Source organism: Psammomys obesus, unplaced genomic scaffold (genome assembly GCF_907164565.1).
Source record: "Psammomys obesus unplaced genomic scaffold, mPsaObe1.curated_primary_1811, whole genome shotgun sequence".
Classification (NCBI taxonomy): domain Eukaryota; kingdom Metazoa; phylum Chordata; class Mammalia; order Rodentia; family Muridae; genus Psammomys; species Psammomys obesus.
This window is the reverse complement of record NW_026596040.1, coordinates 34,418,562-34,436,892: the sequence shown is the minus strand read 5'-3', so window position 1 is coordinate 34,436,892 and position 18,331 is coordinate 34,418,562. Positions and strand designations below refer to the sequence as shown.

Here is an 18,331-nt window from a genome sequence, read left to right as displayed (position 1 = left end):
TACCTGTGCATGTGCACATAAACACTAAGCAAATAAGGAATTAAAATAAGCAATTTTGTGTAATAAATTATCTAATGCTTGAAGATAGAAAGAACTGCTCACTTTAGCTTTCCTCACTTTCTGGCACCAGGACAAAGATAGCCTTTATACTATTATTATTATTATTTTATATATACAACTAGACAAGGTCTTGGGTGGAGGATTTGGGATCTTTAGAGTCAGAAAAATTTTATAAGGTGGATATTGTCCATGTTACACAATACTCACAGAGGGATCTGGGGCTGTGCCTCAAAAAATGCATTCTTATTTCTTTAAAAAATTTTCACTGTATGTGTTTATTGTGCATGTTCCAACATGTGTGCATGCGTGTATATGTGTAGACGTGTATGTGTGCATGGTGCATGTCATGGTGCTCACGTGTATGTCAGAGGACAGTTCTGGGGAATCAGCACTCTCCTCCCACCATGTGGGTCCTGGTGGTTGAACCAGATGGTCAGCCTTAGAGTAACTGCTTTACCTACGGAGCCATCCCACAGCCCAGCACTCACATTTCTGAAAAGAAATGCATGACTGCTTATGTTATGTTGGGAAAACAAGGACTATAGAGAGCCTTGTGACATCTTCTCGTTGTCACAAATTCCTAAACTACCACTATTTTTGAAACGCTTGAATGTTAGGGTTGTTGACAACATTTTTTGTGGAGCTGCAGTGCACAAGGTGTCATCTAAGGGACTTTTCTAATGACCAAGGTTTGCCCTCGTGTTCTGAATCCCTCTTTTCAACAACTATAGCACTTGGAGCTTACTTATTCTTCACTTCTTATAAAAACACTTATTCAAAATAAAATACTCAATTAAACACAAAAGTAGACATTCCAGTATAATAGTCACTCACAAAAATGTTAACTAACATTGACAATGTTATTTCATTTATCTCCATCTCCCAAAGCGTGCAAAGCCTTGCCATCATAGTCTCACCTGCCAACATTTCCCACTGCTGCTTTTTAAAATGTGTCTATGGGAAGATGCATTTAACAACAAACTCTTTTATGATACTTAGGTGAGCAAATGCTTTGCTTTGCTTTATAGTAGGAATGTCTTGAGGGAAGGACTGTATTTATAATTACTATTTCTAAGTTAGTTCTTCTGAGCAGAAAACAGGACTTGATGGATACAAGGTGAACTTGAGCTTGTATCCCACTTACTTGCCAGGGCAGAAACTCTTTGATAGTGTCTTGCCTGGAATGCCTGGAGCCCTGGATTCCATCCCCAGAATGACAAAAACAAAAAACAAAAAGACAAACAAAACCCAAAGCCGAAACTGCTGGGTCGCACTAATACTTGGTGTTTCTTACTCAGAGGGTACGGGATGGGGGCCAGAAAGTTGATATTTCCCTAACACAGTGGCTCTCAACTTATAGGTTGCAATCCCTTTGGGGAGGTTGAATGACCATCAGAAAACACAGACTTTACAATTCATAACAGTAGAAAATTTACAGTTATGAAGTAGCAATGAAATAATTTTATGATTGGGGGGGATCACCACAACATGAGGAACTGTATTAAAGGGTCGCAGCATTAGAAAGGTTGGGATCTCTCTGCTGTACCTGCCGAGGATGGGGAGAGCCTTCTCAGGTCTGGAAAGGCCAACAATCTGCCAAATGCTCTCTCCAGCCTAATGCATGGAATTCTGCATAAAAAATACTAAAACCACTGTTTTACCGTGTAGTGGTATTCTTGGAGTGACCTTCCCCGGTTTCCCCATAAGGAAAATACAATAATAGTTATGCCAACCTCGAGTATTAAGACAGTAAGATAATTTTTAGCATGTAAATGAGCTTTAAAAAAAAACAAAAAAACAATGTTTAGCAAAAAAAAACAAAAAAACAAAAAAAAACCTGCCTAATGAAAGGTAATTATTATTTACTGAGCATCACGTATGTGCCAGGCAGGGGGTCTAAGTGAGAATTCTCTGCTTGCATCTGTATTCCCTTGCAGCGTTTTCGCCCACCTCTTCCTGCCAGTGCCTCCTGGGATAGGTAGGCAGAGTGTGACAATGTCTAGCTGACAAGATGAAGAGGTGCTCTAGGCACCCAGTTTAAAAAAGTGTGTGAGAGTTCCTGCGCGTTTCTTCCTTTTGTGAACATCGGGCCTCTGCCCTCTGGCTTCAGGCCACTTCCCTCGTGCCATGGCCCCGAAAGGGCAGTTTGCTATCCTGCCTCAGTCCAGGAAATCCAGACCGGCTGCTGCCCGAAGCTGGAGAGCATGTCAGCCCCTCCCGGCCTGCAGAAAGTAGAAAAAGAACAGTGAAAAGCAATTGGACATATTAATGAAGTACAAAATGAAATAGACAGTCTTAATGAACAAGCCAGCGAGGAAATTCTGAAAGTAGAACAAAAATATAACAAACTCTGCCAACTGTTTTTTCAGAAGAGGTCAAAACTGATTGTCCAAAATCCCCAATTTTGGTAACAACATTTGTCAACCACCCACAAGTGTCCACACTGCTCAGGGAGGAGGATGAGGAGGCCCTGCATTATTTGACCAGAGTGAAGTGATGGAATTTGAAGCCATTAGATCTGGTTACAGAACAGAGTTTTATTTTGATGAAAATCCTTACTTTGAAAAAAGTTCTCTCCAAAGAATTTCATCTGCATGAGAGTGGTGACCCATCTTCAAAGTCCACCGAAATGAAATGGAAATCTGGAAAGGATTTGACAAAGCGCTCAGTCAAACGCAAAATAAGGCTAGGAGCAAGCGGCAGTGCAAAGAGCCAGAGAGCTTCTTCACCTGGTTCACTGACCGTTCTGATGCAGAAAAATCAGGAGAGGGCATCAAAGATGATATTTGGCCAAATCCCTTGCAGTACTATTTGGTTACTGATATAGATGATGATGAAGGGGAGGCGGAAGATGAGGAGGAGGAGGAGGAGGAGGAGGAGGAGGAGGAGGAGGAGGAGGAGGAGAAAGGGTTGGAAGATATTGATGAAGGGGATGAGGATGAAGGTGAAGAAGGATGAGGATAAAGATGATGATGAAGGGGAGGAGAGGAGGATGAAGGTGAGGATGACTAGCACAGAAGATGGATGGATTCCAACTTTCTTTTTTATTTTAAAATTTTTCTCCAGTCTCTGGGAGCAAGTTGCAGTCATTTTCCTCCCCCCTTACCCTTGTGCTCAGTCGCCCTGTTTTGAGGTCTCTCTTAACACCATGGTTTTCAACTTATTTGGGGGGAAATAACCATGAGCAAAATACATCAGGAAAAGAATCTCAAAAAATAAAAAAAAGTGTGTGAAAGAAAGGGCACCAGGTTATTTACTTTGTGTCTATGATTAATATAAAAAAAGAAACATTATTTAAAAAAAAGAAAGGAGAAAAAGAAAGGAAGAAAGAAAGAAAGGGCACCAGAACTCCCGTTGTGAGCTCTTTTTATCTTCAGTGTAAATGAGCAGGCAATTAAAAAGACAACCTCTCAGTAGAAGCATTCCTCAGGGTCATCTACACCCCTGCCCCGACATTCGACACACAGGAATCCAGTGGCTTTTTCCTAGGGCATGTGCAGTGAACTTCCATCTACACTCTGCTCAGAGCTGAGCCATGCTTCTGGTCAGAGTTGTCAGCTTCTCTGTCCTTTGAAAGAGGTTCTTTCATCCTCTCAGTGACCGTTCAGACAGTGATTGAGCCTTACTCAGCTTTAAGCCCTACTTCTATATTTCTTATTTTAAAAAAATACTCTATTTGTATAATCAATTATAGTAAGGTTTTTCTGGTCTTAGATCTAAAAAATCATTTCTAAGAGTTACTGTTCAAATGTACCAAAAAATTGCTCCTATCATAATAATCATCATTCCTTTGTAGAATATATCTTAATGTCTATTAATAGAATTGAGAATGCAAGAGCTATTAATAGCAGGAATAGAACAGTAATAATAATCATACTTTGTTCTCTGTGCTCCTGACCCACTGTAAGAAACATCAGACCTTTTAATTTGTATTTTTAAAATTCTGTACTTGCTACAGAGGAGGTGCTGTGTGACACTGTTCCTGGGGAGATATGCAAATGTTGTAGTGTTTGAATAGGAACAGACCTAAAGACTCCAGGGTTTGAGTGTTTGGCTCATAGGGAGTGGTACTATTAGAAGGTGTGGCCTTTTTGGAGGAAGTGTGTCACTATGGAGGAGGACTTTGTGGTCTCGTATGCTCAATCTATAATCCAGTGTGGCTGTCTCATTCTGCTGCTGGTGGATCAAGATGTAGAAATCTCAGCTCCTTCTCTAGCCATGGTGTCTCTTTACAGCAATAGAAACATTAATTAAGACAATGTCTACTCACTCCAGATGGAGAACTAATGACATACTTAAGTAAGGACACCACAAAATCCAACTTTGTGGACCAATGAGTTTTACTGGGGTTATGCACAGACATAGAATGACTCAAAGACAGCTGAGTCACCAGAATCCCACATCAGCACGGATGACAGCTGGTGAAAACTAGAGAGCTGGAGTGTACCTCACAACCTGCAGGTATCCCCAAAGGCTGGAGGGTGTCTTTTCCAGGCAGCTTAGTTGGTCCAAACCTCTTCTAGGCATTTCAGTTTATTTGAGAGTTTCCTAGGCAGGTGGGCTTACCTAAGAGTTTCTCTCAGTAATCTTTACTGCTTATGTATACTTGGAGAGAGGGAGCTAATACAGCTAGTCTGTTTTAGGGATTTCCTGAGCCTTTTGAGTTGTTTGTTTACTGAGCTTAAAGAGGCTCCCTGCATGACAGAATGTTCTGCCTTCCTTTAGAACATCCCATGTGTTGACAGAGCTTCCTTCTAAGATGGAAGGTTGTATCTCAGAGGAAACTGCCACACAATGAGTTCAAGGCCAGCCTGGGTAACTCAGTGAGATTCTGCCTTGAATAAAAAGCAAAAGGAAGGCTAGGAATGTAGTTCAGTGACAGAATGCTTGTCTAGTATGCATGAAGCCCTAGGTTCAATCTCCCATATGATAAACAAAAATGCCTACATACTTGGATTATTCCTAGAGATGCAGAGATATATATGAGTCCTATGGCTTTTGAAATATGAACTAGTGAATTCTAGTTCTCTAAAGATTGAATAAATATTTCATTTTTAAAGTATTAACTAGTGAGGACTAGAGAGATAGCTCAGCAGATAAAGACACTTAATGCAAAACCTAGTGATTTGAATTCAATTCCTTATTGTAGAAGGGAAGAACTGACTCTTGTGGGCTGTCCTGACTACTACATGCATGTTATAAATGCAAATATGAATGAGATATCTTATTGTTTTGCTATAACTATTATAGAATGAAAATAGTATCAGCTAAATATACTTGATTCGAGCAACACTGATAAGATTAGAAATTTGCTAAACAGCAAATTAAAAAGAGTACAGAATTTTCTAAAGCTTGTATATCTGTTTCATAATTTGTTAGTTACAAAGCAATGACTACTTTACCACCTCAGGGATTATGGCCTTCATTGTGATTCTTGCCTACAGAAACAAGATACGGGGATTTTGAGCACTAAGTCACCACCCTTCAGAATGTATGTGTATGCAATAGGAGAAGAAACTCCAGCTCTTCATGCTTTCAGTACTATTACAGATCAGGCCTTCATCCTCAGTCACCATCTTAGGACTATCATGGAACTACCGATGGGAGACACACATTTTAAACCAGGGCTGGTATTCACTGGTGACTGTGTGTGTGTGTGTGTGTGAGAGAGAGAGAGAGAGAGAGAGAGAGAGAGAGAGAGAATGACAATGGTAGGAAGAGCACCAAAACTAGCCGAGAGAGAGAGAATGACAACGGTCGGAAGAGCACCGAAACTAGCCTGTTTGTCTAGTAACAAACCACTTTTCTCTGGAAGGCATTTGACCAATGTCTTGGAGAATCTGCATGTCAGAGCACATCAGGCAAATGGGTGCCTGTCTTCTTGACATTAGCAGATACTCCATTTAATAAGTACTCTATTGACCTCGAGCAAACTAAATTCCATCGTGATAGTCCTGTGCAACCTTTCAGCCTGGAATAACCCTGACACAGGGCAAACTTTCAAGGACAGCAGAACTTCTGAGATGAAGAATTCATGACACCTGCAATTTTGCTGCTTCCACCGTTCAACTTGCCACACCTTGAGTTTCTGGCAGGCAGGGTTATGCCAGGCCACACTTTTTATAGCTCCTCTTTACTGTGGTGGTGACTACAGCTGCTCTACCTATCATTTGTCTTCCCACTGCGGTGTTCTCTCATGGGCCACACCCTTTAATGTTCAGAGTGGTGGAGCTGCCTGGCTATGAAGGGAGCGAGCGATTCACTTTTCTCTGCCTTCTCTTTAAGTTTTCCTATACATTTCCATCATCTTTCATTTTCTTAATCTCTCTTCGTTGCCTTTTATACCCTTGTACCTTTTTTTAATTACTATTTCTATCCCTTAAGATTATATGGATTCCATTAAAGCAAACAATTTCTGATGATTACAGTTTCTGAGACAAAATATCCTTCAAAATCCTACCTGAGGGTGGGAACATATGTGGGAAGGTATGTGTGGCGGTCCCTTGCTGCTTTCAAGGATGCGAAGATGAACTCCTGAGGCGCTCTTCTGAGAACACTGCTCATCTATGGTGATGGTACCGCATTAATGATTAGTAAATTCCCGGTAGGTCAGTAACTGGGCCAGCAGCCATGGAGGATGGCACAGAATTTTACAGAAGACCTACATACACCAATAAATACGAATCAGAAAAATACAGCGCTCCCAATGCACCGGAGCTTGCGTTTCTTAGGTTCCTACTCCTCGTTCTCCTGCGTTGTCCGTCCCTTCCCTGCTCCAAAGGCGGTCCACGAGGACCCACATCACAATCTCCTCGTGTCTGCTGGACTAGGAGATTGGTACCCGCCAACCCCGCGCCGCGCCTGCGCAAAGCGTTCTCTCGCGTGAACGCCCTGCGGCGGCCGCAGACTCCCCGCAGACCCGGCCGATGAACGGGCTGAGCCAGCCTCCGCGTCCTCATGGAGCCCGGCACCAGCCTGCTTCCCAGAAGCACATCCCTCCTCCCGCCGTCGGGGCAGCACATGAACCGCTGCGCTCGGCCTCAGAACAGTTAACACCCAGGAACCCGGCGCAGGAAGATGCAGCCGGCAGGATCCGCGCCGGGGGCGGGACCAGGCTGGAGCCTCGCCCCGCGCCAGTTCCGGGCCTCCCATTGGCCGGCGTGCCTGTCCATCAGCCGGGCCCTGGCCGTCTTCTCCTTCTCCGCTACCTCTGCGGGTGTGGGGCGGGCCCCCGGCAGAGCAAGCCGGAGCTGGCGCCCGCTGCCAGGAGCTCGCGGGAGGCCGGGCAGGGCGGCGCCGAGGCCGAGCATCTCGGGCTCTAGCGCCGCGGCCTCTCTGCTTGCTGCACCACCTGGCCCGGGCCAGGCGTCCGGTAAGGCGCGGAGCGGGCGGCCTGGAGCCGGGGGTGGGCGCGGGCCTTTCCTCCCCGGGAGCGGCCCGGCCTGGCGGGCGTGTAGCTGGACGGAGGGAGGGACGCCACACTCCCTTGAGCTACGGGCTGGCTGGTGTCTGGGCAGCTCGCCTTCTTCTAGGAGTCCAGCCAGGTGGCTTCCAGATCTCCAGCATCCCAGTTTCCTTTCCCCTGCGCTGGGGAAAGACGAATTTTGTGTTTCAAAACCCCTTTGGCAAGATTTTTTTTTTTTTTTTTTCTCCACCGAGCTCAGGAAGACACAGGAGTTGGTGTGTGTGTTTGTGTGTGTGTGTATGTGTGTGCACAGGACTTGGTGTGTCTGTGTGTGCTCCTTATTTTAAAAAAAAGAGTTGTTGCAGGTTACAAAGTTCCAAGATTGGCGTGGTGCTGTCCATTCATATGAAATGGCATCTGTGCACCGGGACTGGCAGGTGACTCTGATGCTCCTAACTAATCCAGAGTATGGTATCGCGTTTGTGGCTTTAGGTTTGATTTAATTTTTTTTTTTTTTTGTACTGATAATCATTCTAGAAAATGTGTGTTGTTTGTTGTGAGAAGCATGACCAAAATAATTGACCTCAGCGGACGTGCACCCCTAGTAACGTGGGGTCCCCGGGGTTATCCTCTTAAATGCTTGTGGCAATCACTTCTGAGCAGAGTAGTTAGGAACGTTGTTACTTCTGTTGGTGTGGGGATTGGTAAGAGTAGCAGCACTGTGGTTAGAAATGGGCTGGGCGCTGTTCTCCGAGCAGGTTTCCTCCAGAATAACCCTTGACTGTTATCTCCCAGTAAATAATACTTTGAAAGGTTAAGTAACTATTTCAAGACGGGATTCAAACTCATATTCCTAGCTGTACTCCCTCTTAACCATGCGTACTCCATAAGCACTGTTTATGTTGTTAAGCGATTGCAAAATAATGCAGAGTTTTATTTTTAGTTTCCAAATATTCTGGAGGTTAGAGGAGAAACAGTTGGTTGTATCCAACGAATAAACGAAAAAGTAAATGTATCTTGTGTGTGAGACACAAGAAAACAGTTTAACTCTTTTAATACTGTACTTGGAGCATTGATTTGTAAGCTGAACCTGGCTCCTTTGTGTAGTTATGAAAGCTTGAAAGTTAGACACAGAGGCTAGAAATGATGATATAATGCTTTATCATCATCAGACGTGTTAAACCTTGCTTTTATTAGAAGGTTTTCATTCATTCTCCTCAAGCTGCTAATGAAGCAGCAGCTGAATTACTTCCTTAGAAGAAGTTTCAGATACTTGGTGAAAAATACGTTTCAAACTCATTAAGGACTCACCATTTCGGGGTTGCTGTGTTTTTGTTTATTTGGTTGGTTGGTTTTTAGGGTCCAACATAGCCCACGCTGGCCTTGAATTCTGAATTCTCGTGCCTCAATTCCCAAATGGTGGGATTGCTCACCCGAGCCGCTATACCTGGCTTATTTTAGAGGCTTTGTTGTTGTTTAAGTTAAAAGCGTCTGTGATTCTGTTTATGCCTAATTTGTATTTAATTCCATTTAAAATTTTTTATCTATACTAAATTTACATTATGTCAAATTAAAATTATGACTCATTGAACTTGAAGCAAACTAGTTATATTTGACACACACATACAAACCCACTAAAGTCTGTTAATCTTAGAGACAAAATCTGAGTTCAAAGTTACATCTGGTTTAATAACAATTTAATTATTTTATTGAAATTTAGCTTCTTTGAAGGTAATATGCTTATGGCTGAAATAGGCTTCTGTGGCTGAAATTGATCAATGTTTACAAACTTCGAACTGAAGAATATGTTATTTCTGTAGACACTGCTTAGTATTTTCTGTTGTCTGGAACTCTACGCTGTTCATAGTCTCCTTCTCAACCTAGATAGAGAATGAAGTATTTTAAATGTTAATCATGATTATCCTCGTAGCCTCTTAATTTAATCATTAAAAAAAATGTTTATTCAGAAACTCCCTGGCATTTAGAATGTGACTTATGACCACCTTAGCCAGGAGCAGTAAAAGTTAATAAGGAACATTTACACAGCACTGCAACAAGCATTTGAGTCTAATTTAAATTTAAACTGCCTTACATCTTCAGGGAGTGAAGAAGGAGAACTGAAACTCAGTTAGGGTGTGACTTCACTCAGAATTAGTTGATACAGCAAGTACCAAAACAAGGGTTTAAGTCCGGGCAGTTTGACTGTAGAGCTAACCCTTAGACCTTTCTTTTTATTGAGAAAACTTCAAGTCAGGCAGTGAGGCTTGTAATAGGATTACAATCCCATGTGTGTTTATACTCTGTAATTCTGCAAAAGTGTGTCCTCTGGGTTTTCTTTTCCTTTTGTGTGTGTCGGGCCTGTATGCACTTAGTGTGGAAGCCACAGGGGTCTTTCTCAGTTACTTCTCCATCTTGTTTTCTGAGACAAGGTCTCTCACTGATCCTAGAGTTGTCTAGGCTGAGTAGCAAGCCACTCCTTGGACAAGATCTGCAATCTCAATCCCCTACCCCTGGCACTGGGGTTACAGTCACCTATGTAACTGGCTTTCTGTATGTGGGTGTTAGGGATTTGAACTCTGGTCCTCATGATTGTGAGGTCAACACTTTACTGATTGAACCATCTCTCTAGCCCTCACTCTATTGCGAAAAATGAGTGTTCTAATGGAGTGCTTGGTTTCCAGATTAAACTTTGTGAACAGTTTTTTGTTGTTGTTTTGTTTTTAAGTATACATGTAAAGGGTATTTGGGACCAGACATGAGATTGCCAACTTCTCTCTAAGTTAAGAACCTCTTAAAAACCTCTGTAAATTCTACAGTTTGGGAGGCAGGAGGGCTGCTGTGATTTGGGGGCCTACCTGTTCTCATTAGTGACTTAAATCAACCTTTGGAACAAAAAACCAAAACAGTGTCTTTAAGTCAATAACAAAACTCCCCTCAAAAGTCCATTGTCCCCATCCTGTCCTAAAAGATAGAATTTAACTGCCGAAAAAGGAAGGTCATAATTAACAACATTTTTTAAAAGGATATTTAATATTATGAATAATACTGTTACATTGTCCTAGTTTCTCCTTAGGTGGTCACAGGCCACCTAAGTGAAAATCCTGACTAACCCCACTGCCAATTCAGAGACCATTTCGGATCTTCCAGGTGACAGCTCATTCTAAACTGGTAATTTTCTGAGTCCAGATTCAAGTTCAGGTCCCTAACTGCCACATACCACGTCATGATCTCTGTCTCGTGAATAGTGTTGAAGGCTCTGGGTCTCTAGGTTGATAGCCTTTCCAAGTGGTGACCATCTCACCTGACTTGTGATAGGCCAGTGGCTTTCCAGCTCACTTGAGTCTGGGTTTGGAGATCCATTTAGAGTGTGAACTAGTTTAAGAGCTGGTTTTAGGCAGTAAACCGTGGCTCTCACTGAAGCAGACTTGCAGTGGCCACCAGAAGCTGTCTCCCAGAGAGCATAAAACACATAGAGACACAGTGTCAACGATCCCTACTATTTTCAAAAGAAAATGACCTCAGAAAAAAATGACATCAGGAAAGAAACCAAAATTTATGTCATGGTTCTAGGGACATTCAAATGATTTGGAGGGGTCTTGAAAAGATCCTTTGAAATTTGTAATGAAACCAGAATTTTAAGTCATAAAATATGAACAGGTGACTATAAGAAAGGTCCAAGTAGATATATAGACAAACAAAGTAGACAAAGTGCCTATCAGAAACAGGTAGTTAAGGCTGGGAATGTTGTAGTGGAAGTTTTGGTCTCCTTAAAAACTCAGTTATGTCAAATGTGGTGGCAATACCACATGTTTAATCCAAGCACTCTGGGAGGCAGAGCCAGGAGGAGCTCTGTGAGCTCAAGGCCAGCCTGGTCTACAAAGCGAGTCCAGGACAGCCACGGCTACACAGAGAAGCCCTGTCTCGAAAAACCAAAAACTAAACCAAACCAAAACTCAGTTATATTATGTAAGCAGGTTTTTGTTTTAATCCCAAGTGTGGGATATGGGTCTGCCTTAATTTGTCCACAGCTGATAATTGTCTCCTGTGGCATGGAGAGAGAGTTGGTCTTTGCCAGCTGGAGTAGTTTAATTCTGAGGACTCTGGTGACTTGGGGATGGATGGAGAGAACACTTGGAAGGTTGCTTGCTGCAGTCTTGCTGGTTATCTGGACTGCTGGATATCCTGACGATGAGATTGGTGTTACCCCTGAAAGAACCTGACGACGTACCCAGCCAGAAGAAGAGGTCTATGTCCTCTTTTCCTTCTAACCTTTCTCTTCTACCTAAGGTTGGGGAAGGAGGGAGATAGAGGCTTTAGGAACCCCAAATAAGAAAGGGTTTAAAAATAGCACCTATGGGATGTAGTTGAGTTGGTGAGTGCCTAGTGTACAAGATGCCCTGGGTTTGCTGTCTAGCAAGCAGGAGAACTAGCTAGGTGGTGGTGGTGCATGCCTGCGAGGTGGAGTCAGGAAGATGGGAAGCTTGGGGCCTGAGAGACAAGACTTGTCTCAAAGACAGGTAAGAAACAGAGCACGAAGGAGCTGTGAGAATTTAGGATAGAGAAATTGTTTTAACTAGTAATTTTATTTAGAAGATTGGGATTAGGAGAGAAAGGAAATAACTACATAAAATTTGAAGAAACAAACAAACCTAAGCGACGTTTGGAGAGCTGTAATTTGGAACAGTGAGGGAAAAACCCGATCAGGAGCCCAGACAGTAACCATTAAGCAGGGTGAAATATTGCATCGCAGTTCCTATCATTGAGCTTTCATGGTTTTCAATAAATTAAGTTCAAGGTAGGTGGAACTGTCGGTGAGATTCAAGGGAAATCTGTTTAAGTATGCAAATCCACTAATGAGAGCACAGTTACCTTTAAGGCTGTGGACTTGGTTTAAGTGTCTGTAATCCGCTGTGGGCAGGAAGCTCAAGCTTCATCCCTGTAATCCCACCACTCAGCAGAAGGCAGGAGATTTACTTGATTTTGTTCCGGCTACAGAGTGCAACCCTGGCCCCCAAAGAGGGGGAAAAGACCACAGACAAAACAACCCCTTATCCACAAGTCATGATAGTGGGGGAGTGGAGATGAGGGCTTGTTGGGAGAAAGGGTGTGTGCGCGCGTGTGCTACCAGAATGTGTTATATACTTTCGTAGAATAACAAAGAATAGCTCTCTTAAAGATCAGAAGAAAGGGAAAAACCATCAGGGTCATATTTACATATTCTGTGACTATGAAATGCATTTAGTCTTCAACTACAACTTTTGGAGTTTCTTGAGTGATAGGAATGTCATCTGTCCTTCTTGGTAAGACTTTTTGATCACACCATATTATGCTAATGAGGTAACTGGGTGGAGATCCGGGAGAGCTCCAGGATGGGACTGGGCACTTCGGGAACTTGAGGACTGGAACATTCTGCCTCACCCATGATCTCTGTGAAGGGTGGGGCTGGACATTAAGCTTATAAAACCTGAATAAGAAGAGTTCATGCCTCTCTGTGCTGCCAAGCACGTGCAAGAGCAGGAAGGAGTACCCTGCTCCTTTGTACTTTGCCCAGCACCTCTGTTCATCTTGCTATTTATTCGTCTGCATCCTTTCTGTATCTTCTCTGACTAAACAGTAAATTTAGTAAGTCTTCCTCTGAGTACTGTGAGCCATTCTAGCAAACTATCCAGCCCACAGGAAGCTGCTTGATGAGAAGTACAGGTGACAATCTACTACTTAGAATTGGCAGCTGGAGTGAAGCCAGTCTCGTGATCGTGGGCCCTTAACCTGTCGGCTGACCCTGTGTCTGTGTAGTATCACAGTTGCATGGGATTGTAGAGCATCCTTGTTACCTGCTGTAGAATTATTTGTATTGGAGTGAGCCCCAATATACATCTGGCCAGTCACGTTCTGTACTCAATGGAGAGAAGGAGAGAGATGCTATAGCTTCTCAGAATTGGTGACTGAAATGTGGGGCAGAGAAAAAGTTTTCCCTTTTTGCCTTAGCTGTTCTATTGGTAGGAGAGCCACTGAATAGGACAGGAAGTAAGTTATAGTATACTTGTTTCCAGAGGAGTGGAGAACTGTATGGCAGGGAAAACAAACAACAGCAACAACAGAAATCACTATTTTCTTAACGTTATGTCTTCAATTTTCAATGTGTAAATGAAAAGTAAATTTAAATTTAAAGCAGTGAGGCAGTTGGTTTTCAGATCTTCAAGTTTTGTGATCTTCAGACAGTAAAATTTAGGTATCTTGATGGGTATAGATAAAAATTGAAATTTTCGGAATGATAAAAAGATTATGTGAAGTAAAAATTGAAAGTAAAAAATCACTTCTGTCTGCAGATCTTAATATGTGCCTTTATTTATGTTTGTACATGCTCTTTTAGCATGTTGTTCCTGTTATATGTGTACAATCATGACTAAACGGAACTCTGCTTCTCTCTAAAGCTTTCTGCCATCTTTTCTCACTTAAAAGAAATCACAGCTGCATTTTAATTGCTGCCTAGAATTGGGTCATAGGGGGTCTTCGAGGGAGCAGGCCGCTTGTGAAGGTTTTGATTGTGAGCTTTTCCTTGATCATCTTTCTTTCTGTTCTCACCAGTTTCTCTTTGTCAGTTTTTCCTTTGTATTTTATTTAATTTTTTATTTTTTTATTCACTTTACATCCTTGTTGTAGCCCCATCCCCCTTCCCCTCCCAGTTCTAACCTCTCTCCCTCTACCCTCCCTTTCCCATCCAGCCCAACTCATCACACTTCACAGCTTTTCTTAAGGCTCACACTTAATGCTTAAATTTCTTCCCTAGTTCATGTCTGTCTTGACTTTTTCTGGTTTTTTGTTGGTGGTGGTTTTTTTGTTTTGTTTTGTTTTTTTCTAGACAGGGTTTCTCTATTGTAGCCTTGGCTGTCCTAGATTACCTGTAGGCCGGTCTTGAACTCACAGAGATTCACCTGTCTCTGCCTCCCAGAGTGCTGGGATTACAGGTGTGCACCACTTGGCCTTTTATGTATAATGATTTTTTACTTTCTTCTGGAGTAGAAAACCTTTCTCGTTCACACATTCTTTCCACTACATTCCCTTTCGTATTTTAAACTCACTTGTATCCCTGAGTGAAACAATGTTACAAGTCTTCAGCTTGCGTTAGGTCTGACATCAGCCCTACCCTCTTGAGTGTGTTGGTGGTCCTCCAAACTTTATGCAAATACCGTTGAAACAGTGTATCCTACCTTTTTTTCTGATTTTTGGAAGATGGCAGAAAACAGCTTCAACAAAGTTACTTGAAAACCCTCAGTATTTCAGTGTCCCTGACTAAGTAAAACTAACCTTATTTGAATTTGCTGATCTCTGGATTTAAATATATATGTGTGTGTGTGTGTGTGTGTGTGTGTGTGTGTAATATTTATTTTATGTACATTGGTATTTTACCTACATGTATGTCTGTGTCAGATATTGGAGTTATAGATAGTTGTGAGCTTCTTCCGAAGCAACATTTAGTGCTTTTACATCTCTCCAGCACACAGGTGGGGAGATTTTTCTATCCTTCAGATGACAGGGTTTTGTAGCCTCTGCAGTAGGGACCAGCAGCATTTTTTAGGTAAAGAAGCAGTGAGTAAATACTTCAGGCTTTCTGAGCCACGTGTGTCTTTGTATTCCATAACATCAGCAGATAGATAGCCAAAAGCTATGCATTTCAGCCTTCTATGTAATGTTATATTCCAGAGTTATATGCAAAGCCATTTCAGTCTTTCTTCCTTAAGGTCTTACAATAAATTTAATGATTATTTCAGTATTTGCTGGCACACTTGACACTACTGTATAGATTTCTTTTTTGGAATAATTTCAGAAGATGTATTTTATACAAGTATCATACCTTTTCCCCTTGTAACTTTGTAACATGAATTCAAAGGGGAATATGTTATCTGTGGTTACTGTATATTTGCTTTTTTGTTACTGGGTCAAAACCTGCTCCTTCCTTTCACTACCCAAAAAAAGTTATAAGGAAGGGGGCTTATCTTGCATAAAGGCTGTTGTGGCAGGGAAAGCATGGCAGAGTTCATGACAGCACTTAGGGCTTGTTGCTAGGACCAAAGTTGCAGAGGAAGGCCAATTTCATCCTTTTCCCCCCTTTTCATTCAGTCCAGGACCCATGCCGTGGCATTACCCATATTCAGGATAGGTCTTTCCCACCAAACCTTTCTGGAAATGGGCTTTGTCTCGGTCAAATTGACAGTGAACTGTAGCTCACTTACCTAAGTCAGGAGATATAAATGTCTACCATCAGTAGTTTCAGTAATGCTTTTTTTTTAACTTTTTATTGATTCTTTGTGAGTTTCACATCAGCTACCCAAATCGTACTCATCTCCCTGTTCCTTTGTGCCCACACCCTTTGCTCTTGAAATCTACCCATTTCCATAAAAAAAAAGAGAAAAAAAAATTTGTGGAAGCTCCAGTGTGTCTTGTAGTATATACCCTTTTGTCCACACACCTTTACTTTCAAATGTTCATTATAATGAGTCATTGGTCTGGTTCGAGGCCTCTGGCTTCTGCTACACTCTCAATACGGGATCATCACTGGGACTCCTCTCAGATATCCTGCTGTTGCCCTGTGTCATGGAGATCCTGCAGCTTTGGATCTGTAGGACCAGCCTTGTCAGGCACTCCAGCAGTTAACAGATGAGGTACATACAGGGGCAGGCCAACTCAAAGCCCTGGATCTGAGTCTGGGTGGCAGCTGACTTGGTCAGCCCGCCAGCTCTTACACACCCATACCACCAGGGCCAGCTCTGTTGTGCTGCCCACAGGAGGTGCTGGGCCTGCTCTCCCAAATGCTGCAGTCAGTGAGGGGCGGGGCCAGCTCTGCACTGCCCTTGTATATGAACACAGTCCCAGGCAGAAGGGACGTCCACGTGGTCTTTTATGGTAATATGGGCCATGAACCTGGACACAGACCCCTGCTGCTCCATGACAAGGCCCCAGTGGCAACATGGGCTGGGACTTTGCCATGCCCTTCAGTGGCAGGGCAGGCTCCTCACAGCAGGCTGTGCCTCTCCACCCTTCAGTCTCCAGTTCCACCTCTCCTCACAGTGCTCAAGCCATTCCTCTCCTCTCTCTCCCATCCCTCTACCACGTGTTTATACATGGTTGTGGCTCCCACTGCGGCCAGGCCTCGTGGCTAACGGGCCTCTCTCAGTGACTCCTTTAACTAAAGCATTTTTCGGTGCACAGTGAGGATCCACATCTGTTTTTGAGAATGGGTAAAGTGCTTGGTGCTCTGTTTATTTTCCAGGTGAGAGAGAAGATGTTTTCCCGGTTAAGAGCCGTTGTCGCTCCTTGCGCTTTGACGTGTCGTCATCTGCACCTGAAGGAGAAAGGCAAGCCACTCATGTTGAACCCAAGAACAAACAAGGTTAGTAACATCAATGCCAACATAGTTCATCTTCCCGGTAGAGGTGCGCTTTTTCAGACTGAGTCGGCCTGACGATTTTATAGCCGAGAGCTGTGTGGATGTGTAGCTGAGGCCTTTGGGGGAGAGTTGCCTTTTCTACACCATATCTTTTCATTTGGCTCTTCATGCCTTCTTCACAACTTCTGCTACCAGAAGAGGCTTGACTGCTTCCTAGTTCTGGGCAAATGCAATAAAAACAATGATAGTATCAGAACACCTCAGAATGGTGCTGCTGCCAGGACTTTTGGCAAAGGGGATAGGTAAATTTACCTAGCTTGAAGCAGGGACTCACCCTGGGGTAATTAGGATGGTTGGATAAAAATATGAAGTAAAACCTTTTGAACCTCCAACTTCACACTATCTTTTTGGACACAAATCATTGTAGATATTTTTGGCCATTAATTCAGCAAATACTACAAAGAAGAAAGTCCTTTAACTTTTATATTTTCACAAGTAGGACAGAAGTTATGGCAATACAAGATCCAGGCGGGCACACCTTCTGTTTCTTTTTTTTAAAGCTGGGCTCACTAGACATTCTGCTTTGTATTTAGTGGTCATGTTAAATACTAAACACAATCTATAGGGCTAGACTTGGGCTTTGACTCTAGTTCAGAGCTTCATTTACTGTATGACACTGGTGTCTGAATAGCTCTCTTGGCGACTCACCTTGATGTCATCTAAAAAAAAAATGGCAGAACAGTAGCTCCTGTTTGTTGATGTTTTGTATAGAGGGCATAAAACAGGGTTTTTGACATGCTTTGCATAGTGTCTGGCAATAGTGGTTAGGGAATGCTTCTGTGGTAAAGTGAATGCTTACCGTGTCCTAGATTCATGTCTCAGCGCCGCAAAAAACAGCATTAATAAAATTAATTCTGGGTAACTATATACATGAAATATTTTAAAAAAGAATGTAATTCTGAAAAGAGGTTTCTTACAGAAAGCTTGTGAGAGGATAGAGTTTATCACAGTATGTGAAATATTCCTGTTGGGGATGATGCATTGAGATTAAAGCTGTAACCTGTTTTAAAAGACTTGGCCACAAAAATTTTTGCCGATCTGATTTTTATTTATTTATTTATTTATTTATTTTTGTTGTTGTTATAAGAAACAATATGAGCTGTTTAGTATGACACATTTACAAGAGTTTCAGGCCTGCAAAGGAATGTCAGGTGCTGGGTACTCCTCATATTGGCATGCAAGGTGACTTTTTTATTTTTCTTTGCCTCAAATCTTGCTTGCTCTTTAACCTGTAACTCAATCCTAATCCAGGACCAAAGATGTAGTGTAATGAATGAGTGCCATCATAGCATGTTTGCTGAATCCAACCCCTAGAAACATTACAAAGCAAAACTAAACTGAACACCAGTGACTTTTTCACACCACCATAGATGGGAGTACTTGCTCCTTCTCTGAAACCCTGTTCCTATAGCATCACCAGC

The 18,331-nt window shown here is 42.5% G+C and overlaps 1 protein-coding gene and 1 pseudogene across 1 annotated transcript in view; both read left to right on the top strand.

Annotated features, from left to right (window-relative positions):
- Window positions 1-2,187: 2,187 nt before the first annotated feature.
- On the top strand, window positions 2,188-3,072 carry LOC129688139 (protein SET-like; annotated as a pseudogene).
- A 4,223-nt stretch (window positions 3,073-7,295) lies between these two features.
- The window catches only part of Me2 (malic enzyme 2), a 41,972-nt gene continuing 30,936 nt past the window's right edge, over window positions 7,296-18,331 (top strand). The window contains exons 1-2 of the mRNA XM_055622678.1: window positions 7,296-7,432; window positions 16,734-16,853. Coding sequence (XP_055478653.1) covers window positions 16,746-16,853 — 108 coding nt within the window. The 5' untranslated portion in view covers window positions 7,296-7,432; window positions 16,734-16,745. The remainder of the gene's footprint in view (window positions 7,433-16,733; window positions 16,854-18,331) is intronic.